The sequence below is a fragment of the Apostichopus japonicus genome, chromosome 20, assembly GCF_037975245.1.
Source record: "Apostichopus japonicus isolate 1M-3 chromosome 20, ASM3797524v1, whole genome shotgun sequence".
Classification (NCBI taxonomy): Eukaryota; Metazoa; Echinodermata; class Holothuroidea; order Aspidochirotida; family Stichopodidae; genus Apostichopus; species Apostichopus japonicus.
In genome coordinates, this window is record NC_092580.1 from 14,214,438 (window position 1) to 14,235,078 (window position 20,641).

At 38.3% G+C, this 20,641-nt stretch overlaps 1 protein-coding gene and 1 long non-coding RNA gene across 8 annotated transcripts in view; one reads left to right on the forward strand and one right to left on the reverse strand.

The window, feature by feature from the left end:
- The window catches only part of LOC139961970 (FYVE, RhoGEF and PH domain-containing protein 2-like), a 119,259-nt gene that overhangs the window by 30,575 nt on the left and 68,043 nt on the right, over positions 1-20,641 (forward strand). For 3 of the 7 annotated variants that reach the window (XM_071961725.1, XM_071961727.1, XM_071961723.1), the window contains 3 exons: positions 13,057-13,302; positions 14,099-14,122; positions 16,973-17,170. In XM_071961725.1, the coding sequence (XP_071817826.1) occupies positions 13,057-13,302; positions 14,099-14,122; positions 16,973-17,170 (468 nt within the window). Of the gene's footprint in view, positions 1-1,419; positions 1,612-6,168; positions 6,382-13,056; positions 13,303-14,098; positions 14,123-16,972; positions 17,171-20,641 lie in introns of those variants that run through there. The other 4 variants (XM_071961721.1, XM_071961722.1, XM_071961724.1 and 1 more) reach the window with 4 other exon arrangements.
- Positions 1,645-5,713, reverse strand: LOC139961980 (uncharacterized). The gene is made up of 3 exons (XR_011791110.1): positions 4,825-5,713; positions 3,629-3,692; positions 1,645-3,502 (listed from the first exon to the last, which is right to left on the reverse strand). It is a non-coding gene; the product is annotated as an uncharacterized lncRNA (long non-coding RNA).

The following is a 20,641-nucleotide window of genomic DNA, read 5'->3' on the forward strand; positions in this document are numbered from 1 at the left end:
GTTGCTGCTACCTTTCATATTATTCCAATATATTTTACCTAAAGGTCAAACAATGGGGTACACAATGGAGGCAGTGAATTTTTTATTTATTTAATGATTTTTTTCACTTTCAGTTCACAAACACTTAGACATTTTATCACCTATTAAATATTAACAATTTTCTCAACGTTTGGAGATAATTTGGAAAATTAGAACCTTTTAGAAAAGTATACTTGTTTGAATACTTCTAATAACTTTTTAGCAGTTCATATTAATTTTTTCGGGTCAATATTGATAAGCTTTCATTAATTGTCTATTTTGATTAACTAATTAGGAGGGGGAGAACCTCTTGAAGATTATGTTTGAAAACTTTTAGCAAACTTTTTCATGCTTAAAGCAGCATTTTGCGTCCTTTTCTATGATTTTTCTCAACCTCACTGATTCCACTTTGCCATAACGACATACATAACTAGCTAATCTATTTATATTTTACTTCAAATGGTGGCATAAAAGTCGAAAAAATTGCAACTTTCAACTTTGTTGTTCTCCAAGATATTTTCTGTTGGGAACCCAATAAACCTCGCCCATAATATGAATATTTAAACACTACGAACGTCATTGACAGATACGTAATATAACACCACGCTTGATTTGTGTACAGTCTATATGGCAGTTGTACCAGGGAGTTGCATAACAACTCCCTGGTACAACCAACGCGAAGTCTTGAATCTATTTTTAGCAACTGCTCATAACTAAACCTGCATCTCTGATTGGTTGAATTCAAACTAGTGGGTTTGGCGGAATTGTATGCGATTAATTTTAACTGTGAAATTTGTCGAGGACACTCTTCTCATTTATCGACATAAATCGTTAATTACTCGCTAATTAACGCTCTTGGCAGGGTGAAACTTGGATGGTATCTTAGATTGCTGTTTTATGATTGATACATGTAAAAAAATCGATGCACATGTTAAAAAAGTGGAAAAAAGCGACCCAACGCAAAATGCTGCTTTAAGACATTTACTTTGACAGAGATTCTTTACAAAGTGATGACCTTTCTAGTCCGTCAGTTCACACATTTCACTTTAACTGTTTCTTCACACTATACTAAAAGTACATCCATGAATGGCTAAAAGTAAACAGAGGCATTGACCTACTACACCCTGAGCACAATAGCCCTTTTATTCCCTCTGTGAAGACCATAAATCTAATTCTCCTTCTTCAGACCTGCAAGCCTGTCTTATCCTTTTTTCAACAAATAAACACTGCATTACCAAATTTGGTCTGGATCCTGATCATAGGATCTCCCACACTGCTCAGTATGTTTTTATAACAGCCATGGATTGTAGGAGTTGTCACATCTATACAGTGTATTACTAGTATTGGGCTGGTCTTTATATATACAGCTTATATATTCTGTATACTTGCTTAGTATAATTGCTTGGGAGTGCAGTCATCAAGTTAAATAGCAGCCTAGATCTGCACTGTGTGAGTACAGTCTCTCATGCAGAATCGTATACGCTCGGGTAATTCTGTACCGGCTGGAAGGAAAAAAGGAATTGTTGGATCATATATTGAGATCTATATTCATGGTCTCATTAAAGTACCGGGTGATCAACTTTTCTTTGTTCGGTAATTATGTCTGATAATAATTAGGATTCTTTTTTTTTATATGGAGAACTTTGTCATGCATGATGGTCACGTTCTTCCTTGTTTAGACATGTACTGTATATTGCACGATTGTTCTCAGGAAGTTCATTAATTAAATCACTGATTAATTTGATCATGAATGCGGTTTATAATGTATGCCAAAATATGTAGTAGGCTAACTGGAAAGAATCTATACATACATTGCTAGGGGTTACCATTGTTTTATTCAAAAGTGGGAGTCACTTCATGCTCAATCTTTCTGGCCCCCTTGAAGAAACTTTTTAAAGAATCTTATAAATTGTGCACTGAAAACGATTATATTACGGCGATTTTGTAACAGCCCCGTATAATGATGCGTGCAAGATATGGTACATGTGTATTTAAATTTTACATTGGTTATTATAAAAATAGAGATGTAATCTTTAACGTCACAGCTGCTTAAGTTAGTTTGCTGGCGGCTGGCGGGACGAGATAAGTTTTCGTTGTAAAAACGAGATAATTTCCTGCTCATAATGAGGGACGCACATTTGGTAACTCTACAGTGCACTGATTCTGCTAATTTATGCTGTGATTGGTCCAGAAGCTACATTGAAGACAGTCATTGCATGTTCATACATACATGTGCTTGATCATGATTTTTATGACATGTATAATCCACAGTATGTATATATATATAGATATATGGGTATTTCTATAAACCTGGGGTCCAATAGTGTGACGTGGATCCAAAATTTCAATGTCCTTCAATTAAGATGAAATTTTACTTTTTGATAGAGTTATTATGTGGGTTTTAAAAAATAACAGTGAAGAAGTAAAAAAAAAAGTGCACCTATAGGTTAACAATAGTAATGCAAACCAATATGACGAAAAAAACCAACATAACAGGGACACCAAAATCCGAACTTGTCAACAGGGGGAAAGTGACATGCCTATAGGTTACACTGCCTCTGTTATCTGTTTTGCACTAGGTTTTAGATGACTTTCAACAATAAAAAAGCTTTAAGGAGAAATGAGTTTCATTCAACAGAAAATTGCAACAAAAAAAAATGACAACATGCTATTTTCCGAAAGCAGAAAGTGCTTTTTTTAAAACCATTTTTATTACAGCACAATAAACTCAACAGAGTGGAATGAACAGTCCCTAATATAACACTATCAATCATACCTACATATTAAAACCACAAAGGACCACCAACACACCCAAGGTTTTCTGTAGTGCAAGTTCTAATACCGCGAGTTGTATGGAAGTAGGAAAAAACTTAAGCATAACGGGGACACCAAAATTTAGTGTCCCCTGTAATGAACAACAGTTAATGATTAACAGACGAACAAATAATTTTATCAAATCTGAAATATTTTAAAAGTCAATTATTCATGCACAGGAATACATCCAGTGTCCAATAGTTCAGAAAACTGTATGACTAGCATAGTAAACAATCTGACAAGGTGCCTCACATTTATTCAAATCTCAAACATTTCACAAGAAAAAAAAGCTAGAAAAGGTAAATCCAAAAACAATCTGACAAGGTGCCTCACATTTATTCAAATCTCAAACCATTTCACAAGAATAAAACTAGAAAAGGTGAATCCAATATTTAACAAGGTGAAGCTTTGACAAGAAAGAAGAAATGTTCAAAATGAAGGCCTTCAAAGTTACTTGATTGAACAATTGTTATCAAGTGAAACCTGATCCAGTTCATTGTGGCAAAATTCATACACATGCCCTTTGCTCCAGAGACACTGATGGTGGAGACAAAACGCAAATGTCCGACAATGGATGAAGGTGACAAAGTTCATTGGTAGACTGGAAGGACCCACTCTTTCGCCGTTGCAAGAATTTCAGTCCAACTTGGCTGTTAGCGATGGCTTGAACCTGGAATAAGAAGATAAGACGAGCATATTACTTTCAGGAATGATCTCCACATTATGAAGCATAATTTAGCTGCCAAAATGGAGAATTTTGTGTGCATCAGGCAAATATTGACTCAACCATACTCACCAAGTAGACAAAGTTCTTCTTGCCAGTAGCAAAATTGATAGCTACGTAGGACCCCACCTGGAGCCTGTAAAGGAAAATTACTTTGAGTGTGATTATCTTAGAATATATTTTCGGTAACAAAGTGACCTAGATTTGTACGTTTATCAACTCTGTGCTGGACAAGGTTGAGTAGAGTATGGAGGTTTTACCTCCATGAGTAGAGGCACATGTTGTGGATGGGCAAGGACTGCTTTCTTGATAAGTCAACTGACAAGTTTTAAGATTAATGTGCTAAGACACAGATGGAGCTTCAATATTCTCATAAACAAACCTAATCTATGACTCCACGAAAAGATTCCACGAAAGGTTTATCCATGATATGAGGCAAACAAGTTATTAGTGAAAAATAGGTTACAGAATACAGTATATAAAATATATATAAAATATGGATCTCCATTCCACTAAGTTTTGTCTTTTTCACCTAGAGTAGGCCTATTACTTTAGACCCTAACACAGTGACTGTGCTACCGTAGGCTAGTTGTTTCAAACAAAGTTCCTATCGATAGTACATACAGTGGTAATGGTAATGCCATTGATACTCTCAATTTGGGGCCTAGACTATATGTCCATCTGTTTTGGATAATAATTGGTTAAAAATTGCCATAGCGTTCCAATCACATTCCGCTCTTACAAATTAAAAATCGGACTGATGTAGTATAGCAGTTACAATTTATTTTATTGGTTTTAACGCCGTTTCTGACATATTTTGTGACCCACGTTAAAACTTTGGTGACTGGGTTGTAGTTTCGCGAAACTTTCAAACGTTATTTTTAAGAGCGTATTTGTTGATATTGTACGCATGTTTTGACATTATCGTACATATCTCGAATAGAAAATAAATTTATCAGCATTTTTGCACAACAAAAAGAAACTTTGTCCTCTTTTTCTACATTTTGCCGTTTCTTGCGAAATTACCGTAGGCTACATCTTATATTCGAATGTAGCCTAAGCTTAGGCCTAGCCTAACGTTAGTTTAAACTGTTAGTGTTACCATAACGGAGTACACCAATGTAAAATGGTGTCCCCTTGACAGCAATTGGCCAATTAATGAATCAACCATTTAAAAAAGTCTCAAAAATCAAATTTATCGATAGATTAACTTTTTATTTAGGTCGTAATTTTAAAATGAAACATTACTTTAATATTTGCACACTCACTTTTCTGGAACTCAACGGGGTTTGCGGCTTCGACGTAACGAAAATACCATCGTAACGCTGGGGTAGATAGGGGACACAAATTTTCTTCGGTGCATTGATCGATGTAGCGCTGGAGTTATATATGATTGTATATGCCTGCAGACGACGTCTAGGACTTATGAATGACGTCATTCATTCATAAAACTATGGGATGTGTTTTTTCACAAATGACGTAGCCTTGAAATTTACCAACGTTACGAGGTCTGAGGGACACGAAACTTTTACGAATTTTCGGGTCGTTGAAGACAACATTTTTGAGCTAGCTTGAACATCCAAAATAGGCCTATGGAGAAGGGATAAGTTGGTTGTTAATGTCTGATCGTACATCGCGATGCTTGTACATGCACACAGGTTCACACAGGCAATCATTTATCAATTTACCAACGTTACAGGGTGGACACGAAAATGTTACGTTGGGCATGCACATTTCAATACTTCGTCATAAACGAGTGGGGACGGAAAAAAAACTGAAACTTTGTCAACTTCAACTCTTATTCATGTATTAACTTGTAGTAAATCTGCAAATGAACTTGAGACAAAATGAACAGTGAGAAATGTTACCAAAGTTAACATGTTTAAATGTCACAGTTGGTACTAAAAATTGTGGGGGACACAAAGGGAAACTTGCACTTAAAGAAAAAAAACGACAAGAGATTTAAACTTTTTTTATATTTAATTATACTCCCTATACAGTAAACTATGAAATGCAACTAGACATCAGGATATTGAAGTGGTAATTTGCAAGTGATTGGATAGTATTTGTGCATAGTGTGTGGAAACCCTATTGGACCCCAGGTTTATAGAAATACCCATATATATATTTTTGGTTTTAATGAAATAGTCCTCTCTTATACTGATACTACAAACAGTTTCAATAACCTTCATCGCATAGAATGAATATGAATGTTCATACTGTTCAAACTGTCGATACCAGTGCTCCTAAGCCACGGGACATGAAAGTACTGTGCTAATAGAAAAACTTGTTCGGTGCCATTGTGGCTCAGTCGATGAGTTCAGTTTGTTCATTGTACCTAGTTTAATAGTAAAGTTTGTAATTGTGCCTATATAAATATATACTGCATGCCCAGTATAAAGATACTTAAACATGGTTTGTTTTGAACTAAATAACATAATCAGTCAGAGCGCAATTCATTTACTCAATGCTAACATGCACAGCACCTGTATCTACCTATACTACACTCGGGATTGACAGAGGTGATGTTGCTCTTTAATTATTCACATGATCAGCCTGATGCGTACGTATATCATACATGTGGAATTGAATCTTGCTTTAATTTATTTCAGTTACTACAGATCCTGCAAAACCTTCCAAGGTAATCTCCTCTCTTGGAGAGTTGAGGAATAAAATCCGACCCCCTAAACAGCAGGTAAAGTTAGTCCGAAAGGGGGGCGTCCGCCACAAGCCCTGCAAAGAGGGGTCTTATCCTCTTCATGGAGATGTGTTCTTTAATTCAGACACTCTGTCATGGGATGTAGCTGGCTTGATTGATAGAGCAGGTAACACGGATTTGACATCTGCACCCAACTACCTCCCTCATCCTCTCTCCCTTCTTGCATCTTGTTAATCAAACATCCTCCTGGAAATGGAACAACTAACCTTATCGTCTGTGAATCAGCTGACATATCACTCACATATAATCTCTTTCAAACTAAACTCTTTATATACCTCTTGTCTCTGTCACCCGTGCAGTGTTATAACCAAGTCTGCCACGATTATTATTATTATTATTATCATCCCTAAACCCGGTGTGATTTTCTTGGGACTGAGCCGGTGGAGATGAATGGGGTGATAAATAGTACGTGTATTTAAATAATTACGAATGACCGCATGCAGATTTCAAGGATGGTCATTCATGAGGGGGATTAATTTCATGAATAAATTTGAATGGCTAAGTACTGTGACATTCTGTTTTAACATCATAAAATATGGTTTTTTTATGAACGTTCTTTTTGAAAGAAAGGCTTGGTCTCTGTGAAAGTAGGTGAGCCATGTTATCATTGTAGGTTTAGCATACCATGAAAGTATGCTAATTGCCAGATGAATTATATCTTGCCTGAAAGTAGTATGGAATTGAGCCCATCGCACAATATATGTACATTATAGTTAACAACATACCAGCAATACAAAATATGTAAGGTCACTGCACTCAACTCTTAATTGTCTTGACTCTAATAGCACACGTCTTTCCCATCTAACCTACAATGTAATGAAAGGCACTGTAATGTACTAATACAATGCAATGCACACAATATTATACAATGCAATTACAATATAATAGAGTACAATGCAAGACAATACATTACAATACAATACAATACAATATATTACATACAATACATTACATACAATATAGTACATTACATACAATACATACACTACAATATATTACATACAATACATTACATACAATACAAAACGATACAAATTAATTATATACAATAACAATACAATACAATGCAAGTACAGTATAATGCAATACAAATTAATTATAATACAATACAATGCAAATTTACTTCGTTCCCGACTTACCTGTCTCCCCAATTTTTCCAACTCCGAAGAACACAGTGAAACACTTTGTGGGTAGAAAAATGAAGGAGGTCACTAGGGTCAGTGAGGGTGTACAGTGTTAAAAGATTACCAGGGCATTCTAGACACGGTAGAATGTGGTGCATAGGTTGTGGGGAGACAGGTAAGTGGGTCACTCATAAATATATAAACCAGTAAGTTTTATAATTTACAGTATAATGGAGTACAATGCAATACATTACAATACAATACATACAATACATTACATACAATACAAAACAATACACATTAATTATATACAATAATACAATACAATGCAATTACAGTATAACACAATGCAATACAATACAAAAGGAAATATGTTAATTTACTGCACTCATCATTCACCTGTCTTGACTTTACTATTGCACATTCCCATCTACCTACAATGCAATACAATACAGTACAGTATACCTGTACAGTGCAATAGAGTACAATACAATACAAAATATGTTAGTTTACGTATGCTGGTGTATGGAAACACCACACTTCCCCTATTTCCCCTGTTATTGATATAATACATATGTAGCTACACTGACAGACAATCTAGTCACTGTTTTTGTAAGTGAAATCAGTATTCTTTGTTTTCGATCACAATTTTTAAAGCCCTAATGAAAACAGCAAAAATTGCAACGTCCAGGGAAACAAGGAAATATATCGATTTTGTATTTTGATACACTTCCCTTGAATTATTTCACCCATTTAGGGGAATTGTACAGTAAACTGGAATGACTGTACAAAGTTAGGGGAAGTTTTCCTTGCTTCGACAGCAGTTTCACTCCCCGCGTTACAAAATGCTTTCTATTTCTGATGAATTCTGATCAAACCATGGATGAATACATGGTGCAAGGTTCACAGTTAAGATAAGGGAGAAATCTTATGATATCAAGATTTTTTACCATCATTAACAGTATGAGCCATGGTAGTTAAATTGCATCAGTTTTTGAAGGCTAGGAACATTGTCACATATTATATACTATGTGTTCCTTTGTAAAAAACTGCTATACATGGTCTTTACAGTGTGTTTGTAGATATAATTGTGACCTTGCAAGAATACTCTGAAGATAAAGTCATTAGCTGATTAATATGAACAAGAAGGAACTAACAACAAAACTAAAAGAAAAACTAGTTTAATCTATTTAGTCTATGATAATTAATGGTACTAAGCTCCTTTTCATCTTTAATGACCCTTGCCATGTATACATGTTAGCTATAAAATTAGTGTTCTTCTTCAATGTATGTACCAATCCACTTCCCCCTGGACTCGGACGAGAGATATCCGTTAAGGAATTTAAAAACAAATCACGTACGTACAGGTAGGTTGTAAGACTTCAGACACAAGGAAGTAGTTAAGCCACACATTGCAGATCAGTCTAAATAAACTCTATAGTATAATAACATAAAAAGAAACAAAAATCATGTTTTGAGTAAGTGGGGAAGTAAATTCAAAGGAGAGATTTAAAATTAATTAGTAGACTTAATACTGCTCTCTGATTTGCATAATTAAGTAAGCTCTTCCTACAAGTCCTTTAGATTTTAAGTACCATTTATGATGGAATTGTGAAGTATGTCGCCTATTGATACACATTACAGTGTCCTTCCCTCTCCTCCTCCCCCCTCCTCCTTCCCTCTCCTCCTTTTTACCTCCCACTCCCTCTTTCCCTCTCCTCCTTCGCTCTCCTTCCCTCTCCTCCTTCCCTCTCCTCCTTCGCTCTCCTTCCCTCTTCTTCCACTCCTTCCCTCTCCTCCCCTCCTCGCTCCCTCCACTCTCCACCTTCACCCTCCCCCTTCCTCCTGCCCTCTCCTCCTGCCCTCTCCTTCCCTCTCCTTCCCTCTTCTTCCACTCCTTCCCTCTCCTCCTCTCCTCCCCTCCTCGCCCCCTCCACTCTCCACCTTCACCCTCCCCCTTCCTCCTGCCCTCTCCTCCTGCCCTCTCCTCCTTCCCTCTCCTCCTTCCCTCTCCTCCTTCCTCTCCCCTCCCTCCTTCCCCCTCACCTTCCCTCTCCTCCTTCCCTCTCCTTCCCTCTTCTTCCACTTCTTCCCTCTTCTCCTCTCCTCCCCTCCTCCCCTCCTCCCCTCTCCTCTCCTCCCCTCCACTCTCCACCTTCCCCCTCCCCCTTCCTCCTGCCCTCTCCTCCCCCTCCACTCCCCACCTTCACTCTCCCCCTCCCTCCTTCCCCCTCACCTTCCCTCTCCTCCTTACCTCTCCTTCCCTCTTCTTCCACTCCTTCCCTCTCCTCCCCTCTCCTCCCCTCCACTCTCCACCTTCCCCCTCCCCCTTCCTCCTGCCCTCTCCTCCCCCTCCACTCTCCACCTTCCCTCTCCCCCTCCCTCCTTCCCCCTCACCTTCCCTCTCCTCCTTCCCTCTCCTTCCCTCTTCTTCCACTCCTTCCCTCTCCTCCTCTCCTTCCCTCTCCTCCCCTCTCCTCCCCCTCCAAAATCCACCTTCCCCTCCCTCCTGCCCACTCCTCCTTCCCTCTCCTCCTTCCCTCTCCTCCTTCCCTCTCCTCCTTCCCTCTCCCCCTTCCCTCTCCTCCTTCCCTCTCCTCCTTCCCTCTCCTCCTTCCTCACCTTCCCTCTCCTTCCCTCTCTCCCTTCCCCCTCCCTCCTTCCTTCCCTCTCCTCCCCTCCCCCTCCTTCACTCTTCTCCTTCCCTCTCCTCCTTCCCTCTCCTTCCCTCTTCTTCCACTCCTTCCCTCTCCTCCTTCCCCCTCACCTTCCCTCTCCTCCTCTCTCCTCCTTCCCTTTTCTTCCACTCCTTCCTTCTCCTCCTCTCCTCCCCTCTCCTCCCCCTCCTCTACTCTCCACCTTCCCTCCTGCCCTCTCCATCCCTCTCCCCCTTCCCTCTCCTCCTTCCCTCTCCTCCTTCCTCACCTTCCCTCTCCTCCTTCCCTCTCCTCTATACCCCTTCCCCCTCCCTCCCTCCTTCTCTCCCCTCCCCCTCCCTCCCATCTTCTCCTTCCCTCTCCTCCTTCCCTCTCCTCCTTCCCTCTCCTTCCCTCTTCTTCAACTCCTTCCCTCTTCTCCTCTCCTCCCCTCCCCTCTCCTCCCCTCCTCCACTCTCCACCTTCCCCCTCCCCCTCCCTTAAACCCTCTCCTCCTTCCCTCTCCTCCTTTCCACTCACCTTCCCTCTCCTCCTTCCTCTCCTCCTTCCCCCTCCCCCTCCCTCCTTCCCTCTCCTCCTTCCCCTCCCCTCCCTCCCTCCTTCCCTGTCCTTCCCGTCCTTCCCCCTCCTCATCCCCTCTCCTCTTCCCTCTGCCTTTCCCCTGGAATGTATTGTTAACCATGCCACATGTTATAGCCTATATATACAGTATATCATGCGGTAACTAGGTGATTTCTTTGTCAGACCTGTGGCATCGTTTCAGTAGTTTCCGCTTCTGTGCATTTTTTTGTCTGCCATATTTCAAGAAATTCAAATTGTATGGTAACATCGAGTGGTTAATTAACTAACAAGTTAACAGGGTTTTGTTCATCATATGTGTAGTTGTAAAGTATATTGTGCTTACTCATTGTCAACTTTATTATACTCCAAAGGTCGCTGAAGTTTGGTTTACATTGCTACAGTACATCATTGAGTATGTGGGGAACTTCCCTGTATCATTCTTTTAATTGTCCTTGAAATTCACTGCTACTGAACAACTAACTAGGAACCAGTACGGGGAAGAGGAGATTATACCCATTGAGTTTAGAGTACTCTTTGCAATTTTTACATGACCTACTTTGTCCAAGCAGTTCATCTAATTTAGAAATCATTTATTAATGAGTGCATATTATTGAATGACTAGGATTACACTGTGTGATCACTTTTTAATCTAAGAAAGCGACAAATCTGCACCTAAATCCTCAATAATAAATCAAGGCCTCCCTTTCCCTCTCCCTCCTCCCCCCCCCCCAAAAAAAAAGGAAAAGAAAAGAAAAGATATATGTCAAGTTTACTTAAAATAGACCAAATATGACAAAACAAATGTAGAGATACTGTAAATGTTGACTTTAGTTCATAGGTTGCAATTTTCTGGAAAGGTTCATTTGTACACACTGTTTGAAGTTAAACAATCTGTAGAAACCTCTTAAAAGTCTTTTTTTCTTTTCTTATGATATGGATCTAGGGGAGATTATATAGTGTGAGTTCACAACCAAAATAACATGTGTCTCATTCTTCATTGGCAATAGGTAACACGTCCCTACCATTGCTTCAACCTTAACATTCTATCACAATCTGCACGACCCGATCACAACCCGACATCTTCCGTTTTTCCTTACACGTGCACTGCCCGACTATTTGAAATTTTCCACGTAAATGACGGGCGAGTGGAGTCGGGTCGGGATAAGTCGGACAGTGTGTGGCTGGCTTAAGATTCTTGAGTCGACTTTTACCTGCAACAATGCCACCCATAAACCGTGGATAAGCAACCTTGCAAAAAGATAGAATATTGAAAAACTTCAGAAATTACTGAAGAAAAAAACAGAAGCAGAAATGGGTTACATATTAAACGTGTTTGTGGGGAAAAAAATGTGATTACCTATGTAACAGTTCCATGCATTGCACATATTTTCAAGATTTGAATGAGTCAAACAAATGAATGTCAGTTTTGTGCATCTTGGTCATCTTGTTCTTTAATAAATAACAATATTATTCTTCAGGTGTGTTGCTGTTTGGATTGATGTTGTAAGGAGAAGCACATTCTTTAATATTCTTGTATTATGAGCTAATAGCTCGAATGAACATCTTTCTTCGGCTTGAGATGAGAGATATAGTCTGCTTCAACTGTCAGAAAACACCAAGTTGGTTAAATCTTTCATGTCATGTATAACTGCACCAGAAGGTAAAGGTGTCCCCTTCATATCGTCCATGGTGAAAAGAATTAAAGCGTCATATTAAGAATTATGCACAAATTTAAGGGCGTCAAATTGTTAAAAACTTCCATCATTTCGAAAATATCATATATGCAAGCATCCTCTAATATTAATATACAAATGATATATATTTTACTGACCATACCCAGGAAAGGAAGAATAAAACACGACTCAAGGGATGGAAGAAAACATGACTTGAACATTTGTGGCCATTTCTACATTTGTTTCAGCCGTCTCTCTTTCAGAAAAAAACAAACAACAAAAAAACAAAAAAACAAATGGTATCTCCTAAATAGAATAAATTTTGTCAAGCTCTTTTGGGAGAGTTGTTCAAGACAATTAACAGCATGTCATTACCTTGTGGTTTGTTTTTCAGTTCAAGGTCAACAGTATTGGCTCCAAAATATGCTAGATACTCAAAGAATGGTCACGCATGCTCCAATTTTCAACAATCATTCTCACTACTTAACCACACCCTCAAGTGTACTTTTCCTCACTGTAACATTTATTCATCTAATTACAACACTCCTCAACGTCTGCGAGTTACTTTTCGAAATTCAGAACCACCAGGAATTCAAAAGTGCCGTTGAAAACAAATTAAAAAGTTTGGAGCCAATATGTATACAGATGATCTTTAGTGGCATAGCGCCATCGTTGTCATCCCTGCATGCATCCCTGGTATGTAGGCTTGATCACTCCACTGAATCAATATCTCTTTTAATACGATTCCAACCCTACTCTCTGACAGGACTGCCGTCGGTGACCTCTGTCATCTCCTCGAAGCTTTCTAAGAGTACTGGACAGTTGTACACGGATCCCAGTGTCGAGCCGGAGAATACCGTAGGGAGGAGTCTCTCGCAAAACCCATTGTGCGTCGGAGAGGAGACCATTTACGCAGTGCCCTGTAACATCCCAGTGAAAAAGGAAGACAGTACCGCCAAGCCTGCTGCAGAGTACGAGAATACCAGACTCTTTACCAGAGCAAACCGTAGAGGTAAATGATAGATCTGTCTGCTTTTTAGATATCTAATATATAGAGCAATATATTTATTTATATATATATATATATATAGAGCAATATATATATATGTATATGTATATATATATATGTATATGTATATATATATATATATATATATATATATATATATATATATATATATATATATATATATATATATATATATATATTATATATATATATATATATATATATATATATATACCTGAGGGAATTCAACACAAATTTGGCTATTTTATATTTATCTAAATTTGCAGTTTGTATTAAAGAAATCATTTCTTCTTAGAGAAATAGTTCTCACTGCGCATGGGATTTTGTTTTGTTCATATATTTTCAGCAAAGGTCGCTCAAATTGATAAATCGTTATAGCCCTAAACTTTTTGGGATTCATAACGATTAAGAGAGTTGTTTTTCTTTCTGAGAATGAATCAACCGTTCGTCTATAATATTCCAAATTAATGAACACCCGAAAGACTATTCACAATTATTTTAATTTTCTCGCACGTCTCATTTTCTTAAGATAATTGTGAAACAAAAGGAGTTGAGGTAGATTACTTAACGACTAGTAGAAGCAGTTTGGGACATCGGTGTGTAGTAGAATTTGTGTTAATATGTATGCACTGGAAGCACATGTTGACTTCATTGTAAAGAAAGTTAGCCACCATTTGTGTGGTTCTCTGTCAGGGAAGAAAAATATAAATAAAAGAACCAAATAATCCCAAAAAATAATTTTTCATCATATCAAGTATCTTTTACCTCTTCTCCAAAGTTTTGAGCTATGTGAGACTTTTTGGTGAGTTAAAACCATGGTATTAGCAAAATAATTTCATCTTTGCACAAAGCAAGTGTAGTCTTTCTATTTTTGATATTTATTTATTTATGTTTTTCATCTGCACAAAGTAAACCAACAAGAACAAAAATATATTCTTTATAAACTTTCACATCGCAAATAGTCTGTATTAAGTTTTCATTCAAGGGAAAAACAAACATTTTAATGTTTTGTGCGGGGGAGGGAAAGGGGTGGAAATGGACTGGGGAGGGGGCGGTGGAAATGGTAGGGGAGAAAGATAGGAAGGACTGTTGAAGTATGAGGAGGGAACGTCAGTAAAGCCTTAAGAAGAGTGATCTTCTTGTAATTAATGAGTAGATTTTCTTTGAAATATCAAATAATTTATCATTTTGTTTTATAATAAAAGAATTCCATACTGGGGAATAAATGGTCTAGTTTGGCATAGAAAAGTTAAATATAACATGGGAGTAGCAAAATTGTTGCACAATATACAGAATTGGATAACAGAGTTTAAATGTACACAAAACTTTCGTATTTAATATTTCATGGCATAAGAAATTCATAAAAAGAAAAGTGCCAAAATAGCACTGCAAAAATGTAAGCAGCGAATTATTTCCGGAAATGTTCTATTTGTGAGTGGATTGAATTTGACTATGTATGGATGATGGATTTGAAATCTTGTAGGACTAAATTCAGAAGGAGGGTTTCTGATTTAGCTCAAACCTTTGAAAAAATCAATTGAGATTATAATCAAGACAAAACTGTAGGTATAGGGACTATTATGAGCTCTAAACATCTTTATGAATAGTTATAGGTAAATGAAGAATAAAAAAACCAAACCAATGAATGGCTGGTGGTAGTGGGAATGAGGCTTAGGGAAGGGTGAGGAATGAGGAAGGGTGAGGAGTGAGGAAGGATGAGGTGTGAGGAAAGGTGAGGAGTGAGGAAGGGTGAGGAGTGAGGAAGGGTGAAGAGTGAGGAAGGGTGAGGAGTGAGGAATGGTGAGGAGTGAGGAAGGGTGAGGAGTGAGGAAAGGTGAGGAGTGAGGAAGGGTGAGGAGTGAGGAAGGGTGAAGAGTGAGGAAGGGTGAGGAGTGAGGAAGGGTGAGGAGTGAGGAAGGGTGAAGAGTGAGGAAGGGTGAGGAGTGAGGAAAGGTGAGGAGTGAGGAAGGGTGAGGAGTGAGGAAGGGTGAAGAGTGAGGAAGGGTGAGGAGTGAGGAAGGGTGAGGAATGAGGAAGGGTGAGGAAGGTGAGGAGTGAGGAAGGGTGAGGAGTGAGGAAGGGTGAGGAGTGAGGAAGGGTGAGGAGTGAAGAAGGGTGAGGAGTGAGGAAGGGTGAGGAGTGAGGAAAGGTGAGGAGTGAGGAAGGGTGAGGAGTGAGGAAGGGTGAAGAGTGAGGAAGGGTGAGGAGTGAGGAAGGGTGAGGAGTGAGGAAGGGTGAGGAGTGAGGAAGGGTGAGGAGTGAGGAAAGGTGAGGAGTGAGGAAGGGTGAGGAGTGAGGAAGGGTGAGGAGTGAGGAAGGGTGAGGAGTGAGGAAAGGTGAGGAGTGAGGAAGGGTGAGGAGTGAGGAAGGGTGAAGAGTGAGGAAGGATGAGGAGTGAAGAAGGGTGAGGAGTGAGGAAGGGTGAGGAGTGAGGAAGAGTGAGGAAGAGCGAGAAAGGGTGAGGAGTGAGGAAGAGTGAGGAGTGAGGAAGGGTGAGGAAGGTGAGGAGTGAGGAAGGGTGAGGAGTGAGGAAGGGTGAGGAAGGTGAGGAGTGAGGAAGGGTGAGGAGTGAGGAAGGGTGAGGAGTGAGGAAGGGTGAGGAGTGAGGAAGGATGAGGAAGGATGAGGAGTGAGGAAGGTTGAGGAGTGAGGAAGAGTGAGGAAGAGTGAGGAAGGGTGAGGAGTGAGGAAGGGTGAGGAGTGAGGAAGGGTGAGGAGTGAGGAAGGGTGAGGAAGGTGGGGAGTGAGGAAGGGTGAGGAGTGAGGAAGGGTGAGGAGTGAGGAAGGGTGAGGAGTGAGGAAGGATGAGGAGTGAGGAAGGTTGAGGAGTGAGGAAGAGTGAGGAAGGGTGAGGAGTGAGGAAGGGTGAGGAGTGAGGAAGGGTGAGGAGTGAGGAAGGGTGAGGAGTGAGGAAGGGTGGAGGGGAAGGTTTCAGGTCAGTATATGTTGGCCAACTTTTGTTTGGTTTCTCTCTCCATCAACTTTTTAACAGTTACGTTGGTCATATACTTATAGACACTGCACGTTGGGAAAATTTGTTTTCATTTTCTGCATGTGGTAAATCACAGTGTGCACACACACATTCACAGCCAGTATGCCATGCCATAATGATCACATTGGATGTATTATGCACACAAGATTGTGTTTCATAAATTTAGTATTGTATGTGTGATACTCATGTATTTACATACCCTGATGTAAATTCTTTATTTATGTATTGGCAATGTTGCACCTTCTAACACATATATACTTTTTGATATATGACACTGTATATAAATAGCTATTTCAACTATTTCAAATAAAGTATGCTGTGTGGGCGAAAGGACACATCGCACTTTATCTGAAAAAGAGGAGGATTCCATGAGTCATGAGAAAGAGAATTAACACAAAGCAACACAAAACAGACCGAAGCAAACCGAACACAAAGCAAACCGAGCACAAAGAAAAAAACAAAAAAAAAGAAACCAACAATCTGGCATAGTACTCTTTCCTTTCAAAAATCAAGCACAGATAATATATGGCATTTGCATATTCATGACCTGATCTTCCTTTTAATTAATCCGAGCCAATCAACAAGATCACACATTTCTTTAGCACTGCTCTGATTTGCAACCAGCCTTTCTTTTTTCCATCTGCCCTGTAACCTCTCCAGAGGCAGTGAATTCTTCAGAAGGTTCTGAGAGACCTATCCGGAGGGCGGGTGTAACAACCCGCTATAAGAGACCAGTCCATGAGGAACAAGAGGCGTTGGGCCGCTTATCAAAGTCACTTCCAGATTTAGCGTATGCTGAAGGTGGAGTCCAGATAACTAATGCCAAAGGCCTTTTTCAAAAGTTGAATCTAAGCACAAGTAAGCCTGCACTTATTCTTTGCAAAATCAAATATATATAAATATTTGCAAAATCATATATATATATATATATATATATATATATATATTTTTTTTTTATTTTTTTTATTTATATACTGTATTTGTCTCTCCCCTCCTTTTTTTTGCTTCAAAATGATGTATTTGAACTTTTTTTTTATTTTGGTGTGTACATTTTGTAGCTGGTGAACATTTAACATCACTTTGCGACAAAATTCTGCTCGATTTTAATGTTTATCTAGAAATTATCAATTGTTTCTTCAGCATGTTTCACTGCATGTATTTATAGCAGCTGTATGCCACTTAAACGCTGATAGAATATATAGATGGATAATTTATTTGAAAAATATCTGATTTCATAATTCTCTACATTCTCTAGTTTTCAGTCACAAATGCAAAGCAAGTTTAGCAAATTTATCAATACTTTGTATACTGTATAAAAAAAAAAAAAAATAAAAAAAAAAAAAAAATAAAAAAAAAAATGTATATTGTATGAAGCCATGCAGTTTACACCTATAGTTAGCCCCTAGTTTGTCCCCCCTCCCTGACTACCCGATGTCAACTGTGTATTTGAATGTGGCATGTTACACTCATCACTTCAAGCTCTTGCATAGCATTCATAACTGATTAAGGCAAATAAAGGTTCTGTTGTTTGGTTTTTTTTGCAACAAATAATTGGGTTTTTTTTGGAGACAGAGAATTTAATTTAGAACTTTATGTGCACTTAGTACGCCAGCATTTCAGGTGAGTGTTACCAAAAGGTGATGGCAATTAGGTGACTGATCAGATATATCCAATGATATCTCACCTTGTGCCTTTTAATACTCACGTACATAAGTCCATCGGGTATTGCAACGCAAATGCTACACAAAATGGGCAAATTGCTCTACAAAATTGTGCAAAAATGTAAATAGCAGTTTTTTTTTTCCAGTAATAATAGTAATTTGATAAGAAAACATAGGTCAAGAGTCAAGAGAACTACTTGAAATAGCGTGTAAATTCATCTAGAAATAGTCTTTGGTTTCCGAAAAGGGAAAACTATGGAGTCTGTTTTACCGACCTTGCAAAATTGTGAGGGCGGATTGCAAAGTCGACAAAGACTGTAACTTGGCTTGCAAAGTCGGTAGTCGCTATTACGGTTAGGTTTGTCCAACACTGCATCATACAGAAATGTTGTACTCAAAGCCGAAGCCAATCAGGTCACACATCATTTGCATACTAAGTTCTTCAATACTGCCCTAATAACCTTTCGGGAAACATTTCAAACTGTAGTTTTGAAGAGGTGTTGTCAGTTCATTGAATTCCGTTGATTAAATCTAATTGTGAAAGTTACAATATAGTTGTTAGTAAATTGATATATCAGCCCACCCTAATGAGATGTATACTTTTGCTTTTGTTCCTGCTGGTGTTCCATGCAGTTCCATTACATGTTCTTACATATAGATGCATATATATTTATATATATATATATATATATATATATATATATATATATATATATATATATATATATATATATATATATATTTATTTATATATATTTATATATAAATAAATATACATATATACATATATGCATATATACATACATATATGTATATCTGTGGAGTCTTTACTGTAACCGTGGCAGTGATACATATGCCGAGTACGAAATACCGCTTGTGACCATTTATAGGCAGTCATAATATCAAAAGTAAACATATCCCACACTGTACATATATATGTATATAGGCTTGGGAGGTGTAAGACAGCTCCCTGCATTTACACAAAGACTGTTTCCAGAGGCAATTAATGTAGCATATATGATGAAGTAAGTAAACAATTGATGATAGACACAAAGCTAGCAGCTCCTGGTGTGTATATAACATTCCTTGGAGCAGCCCCAACCAAACGTTAATGAAAATAAACAGACTGGTATTAATTGAATGGGAAGTCTAATTGATACTACCTACCATTGGTGCATAATAACAAAAGCATTCGTTTTGAGCTATGGCAGAGGTTTTTTTTTTTACAAGTGTAGCCGTTTCTTAATTTCGTCAAGTCACAGGGAGTCCGACTCATTCGAGAAGAATTTTTCACAGCATGATATCAGGATGTCTTGAAGGGAATAGGTATCAGTCATTATCCGCAACACCATTGTCTTATAATATTCCAGGCTAGACATACTATTAAATATGACAGGATGTCGAACATACACGACTGTATTGAAATATCATTGGTGTTGGTGTACCGTATGAACAATGACTTTGGTAAATACTGTAGCAATGGATGATAAAAGTGATAAAAGGCACACTTTGCATATTTTATGATTACACCTTCAGGGAAATATCCCTTTTTGTGCTATTAATGCATGTTTGGAATGCTTGAATCTATAATTGGGTTATATACAACACTGTTGGGGGATGTATATGTACATTATCCTGATATTGTAATACACTTATAAAGTAATCTCTGAAGTTTGAAAGGGTGTCCAAAAGTCAGTCTGACGTATATCAGTAAAGAACAATAGATCTTGAAATTTCTAAATTTGTTCCTGTTATCAATAAATGATACCCCAGTCGAGGTTAATGCTATGCATGACGAAGCATTTATCATCACTATTTAAATACATCCCGTGAGTTAACAGGGAAGTTCCCTTTTATTGTTAACTATATCACATGCGTGTATGCCACCAGCCCATCACGTGCTTCATTCACCGTTACACATTGTATTAATGCCTTGTAATGACGTAGGGTGGTATTTGTTCTCTCTGTTTACCATCATGCAGTGTACTGTAAGTTAACATTGACATATAATTCATGGTATTTATATGGCTTGGAATTTATCGCTTAGAAACAATGTTAACTCCACTTTGAGCTTAACAAGCTCATTGAAGGTTATGAAAACAAATATTGGCTGATATATAACCAGTAGGGGCTGCTGTAAGGTTTTTAAAGTACAGTTGTGGTACTGTCAGGGAGGGGGGTTGATGGGTGGGGAGGGCAACCTACACACAGGCTTCACCAAGAATATGATAAATTCTATCAGAGCTATGTCAGTGTTTACAAAATGCATTCTGATTTGGCAGACGGAAATTTACAAAACAAAACCATAAAAACAAATGAGGCAAATAGGAATAAGAAAGGATTTTAGAACTTTCATCCATGAGAAGTATAAAACTGGACAGCACATAACAAGTATGTTATGATCACTGGGTCAGCCCAAGCATGTCAATGAGTCAAGCCATATTGAAATGAATGCAAATCAGACCACACTTCTAACTTACTTTCCTGAGGTTGGCTGCACCTAGCATCCTCTTCCTCTCCAAACCAAATTTTTTAAGTTACAGAAAAAAGGCTAGATCCAGCAGCTCCATTCTTGGCAAATTAAAACTGATCATATAATATTTCATTTTTTTCAAATGCTGATGTCGATTCCAACAAGCTCTACAGTCAAACTTTTGCGATACAGAAC